At 30.1% G+C, this 2680-nt stretch overlaps 1 protein-coding gene across 1 annotated transcript; it reads left to right on the top strand.

The window, feature by feature from the left end:
* LOC108739783 lies at window positions 1–2655 on the top strand. Its single transcript, XM_025975718.1, has 3 exons — window positions 1–48; window positions 199–235; window positions 1896–2655. Exons 1-3 carry the CDS (start codon window positions 1–3, stop codon window positions 2591–2593), a joined length of 783 nt encoding a protein of 260 aa, XP_025831503.1. The 3' UTR covers window positions 2594–2655.
* Window positions 2656–2680: the final 25 nt, after the last annotated feature.

The raw sequence follows: 2680 nt of genomic DNA on the forward strand, positions 1-2680 counted from the left end.
ATGTTTAAATCCGCTCATGGAAAACTAATGACTGTTGTTAAAGTTAAAGTTAAGAATTTTATTAAAAAAATATACATACATATATTTAAAAAGTTGTGGTGGAGTAATCGGGTAATAATAAGGGTAGTATTTATTACAAAAAATATTTTATATAATTGAGTATATAAATGCGTGCTGTATGTTAAAATATGGTTACAGTTAAATTCATTGGTGGATTTGATCCTCAGACATTTTGGTAAGTGAGGTGTCGTGCTATAAATTGTTTGATACAAATAAAGTTGAATTGGAACTATTGTAGACAATTTTCCTTTAAGCTTAATTAGTAAATGTTTTAGTTTTTGGAAGTAGTTGCTATTTTTAATTTTAATTTTCAGTTAATTACTTGGGTGGCGATGGTAAAAGTCCTGAGCATTTAGCATTACAACCAATGTACGTGAGCTGTAATAACTTTAACACCAGCTCTTCTAACCATTCATATAAGTAACATGATCACAAGCCTTTTTATAGTAATAACAGTAGTGGAGAAAATTTTTTGATTCGTGGCCATAAAACAAACCAGGCCGTGAGAACAGACCTTATTAGGTATCAAAAACCTGTTTATCGGTCATGTTCTTATGATAGGCTTGGACAACCGCTCAATTTTAATAAAAAACGCAAAACAAGACCTCAGTCTTTACACTTTGTTGAGTATTAATGTCATAATTTATTTATTTAAATTCTGTGATTTATTGATAAATATTGATTTTGTGCGAAAACTAACCAAAGTGATTATTTCTTTATTAATTTATTCTTGACGATATAGACATGGGCTATATAATGTACTAAAGAATAAGAAGTATTTATGAAAGTGGACTTAAAGTACTGTTTCTTCTTGCCAATTTTATTTATTATTTTATTGAAAGTGATAATTATTTTGTCCACCACTAGACCTTTATTCATTTTTTGGTAGCTAGCTAGTGAAAAATGTTGTTACTAATTGAACACAGCACCTGCTTATTGCATGTTCTTTTATTTACTAATTTTAAGCTTTATTTGTTGTATTGTAGTTTGAGCTCGTTTCCAGACTAATAAAAATTTTTATGTTCGTTTGATTTAGTTTTTATCTTACATTCACCTACATAAACTTTATTCATTAATTTGCACCTAAACTATAATAAGGCCTTTGGCGTATTTTTGCTATTTGGTTTAACAGTTATCATTTTCATTCATCATTCTTCATATCTAACTGTATTTTCAAATAACCTCTCATGTAAAAAACTATAAGCAACAAAGCAAAATGAGGTATCAGTATCAATGAGATTGTATTATCCAAAGTAAAAAGTAAACAGATAATAATTTAATTAAAAAAATAATATCTAGTATTTTGTCACAAGTTTTACAAATTATTTATTTAGAGGTATTTTTATATAATTCTGTTGCCCAAGATCCTGATATACTATCATTAGTTTTGTCTTCTTGGAATTTGTTTTCCAAAAATCAAAAGTTAACAAAATAAATTGAACTCCGTTTCATAATTTAACAAACAGTTTCTTTCTGAAGTCACTGGGTGAACATGTTGTCGAATGACATAACTTGAAATTTGAATTTTGTCTACTTAAGTTTAAATAAGACAGGTTTTTATTTATGGTAAATTATTGTTAGGCAGAATTTTGGACCCCTTACAAGGTGAGTTTCGAAACAAATCCAAATCTTCGAATACAAATTTCTTGTTTGGAACTCCCATATGGGGTGGTAAAATATATAGTATATACCTGTACTTTTATTTAATCAGTTAATGTGATACAGCATTAGGTTTAACGTAAGACGATGTTAAAGTTGCTATTTTTAACAATATGCGATCTATAATGTCGCTGTATTGTTATAATAATTTTTCTAAAGTAATTATATTTCTGCAGCACCACGTAATGTATCCCAGAAAAAGCCAAAAGGACGGTCTTTGTACTCCATAGAATTCAGTCCTCAATATGAAGGAAGACAAGGTGATAGTGACAGTGCTGATTATGATCATGATCATATTCCTCACGCTGTTTCTCCAAAACCGATGACTCCACGGAGAGTTAAAAGACGTAGTGTAATGCAAAGGGGTTCCAGTGGACGTTATAGTACGAATAGTAGACGACATTCTACTGCTAGGTCTTCAACACGAAGCTCACGAAGAACCGCACAAAATCCTGTTACAAAACTTTTAGAACAGCAGGAGAAAGTACAAGCATACGGTAATCCAACAAATCAGTCTCAAACGGAAGCTCTTCCTAGTTATTTTAGTGTATCGAATAATAATTTATGGAAAAACAATGGGCATACTAATCCCACTTATCAGCAGTCATCAGTGCAGTCCTTAAATGAATCTGATGATTTCGATGAACTGTATAACAATAGACCTGCTTCTGTTAGGTCAAGTTATTCTAATTTTCATGGCACAAGAGTTTTAAATAATTCTGGGCCACAAATGTTTAATAATCACGCAACTGCTCAAGTTCCTCAGAAACGAAACAATCCTAATCGACAAAGCTTGCGTTCAAAGTTATTTCTAAGTAATGGACCTCCTGCATATAATGCTCAAGGTTCTGTTGATTCGGAAACAACTTTTTAAATTTAGAAATCTTATTTTGATTGATGGACATAATATTATTTATTTAGTTGTAATAGTTTAATTTCTTTTTATAAATAATAATTATAG

This window comes from Agrilus planipennis, unplaced genomic scaffold, assembly GCF_000699045.2.
Source record: "Agrilus planipennis isolate EAB-ADULT unplaced genomic scaffold, Apla_2.0 scaffold164, whole genome shotgun sequence".
In the NCBI taxonomy this organism is placed as follows: Eukaryota; Metazoa; Arthropoda; class Insecta; order Coleoptera; family Buprestidae; genus Agrilus; species Agrilus planipennis.

Excerpts from the sequence above, each read along its gene's own strand:
- LOC108739783 (XM_025975718.1), top strand. The coding sequence starts at position 1 with ATGTTTAAATCCGCTCATGGAAAACTAATGACTGTTGTTAAAGTTAAA. Across the intron at positions 49-198 it reads TGACTGTTGTTAAAGTTAAA|TTAAATTCATTGGTGGATTT; the intron begins GTTAAGAATTTT and ends ATATGGTTACAG. Across the intron at positions 236-1,895 it reads TTTGATCCTCAGACATTTTG|CACCACGTAATGTATCCCAG; the intron begins GTAAGTGAGGTG and ends ATATTTCTGCAG.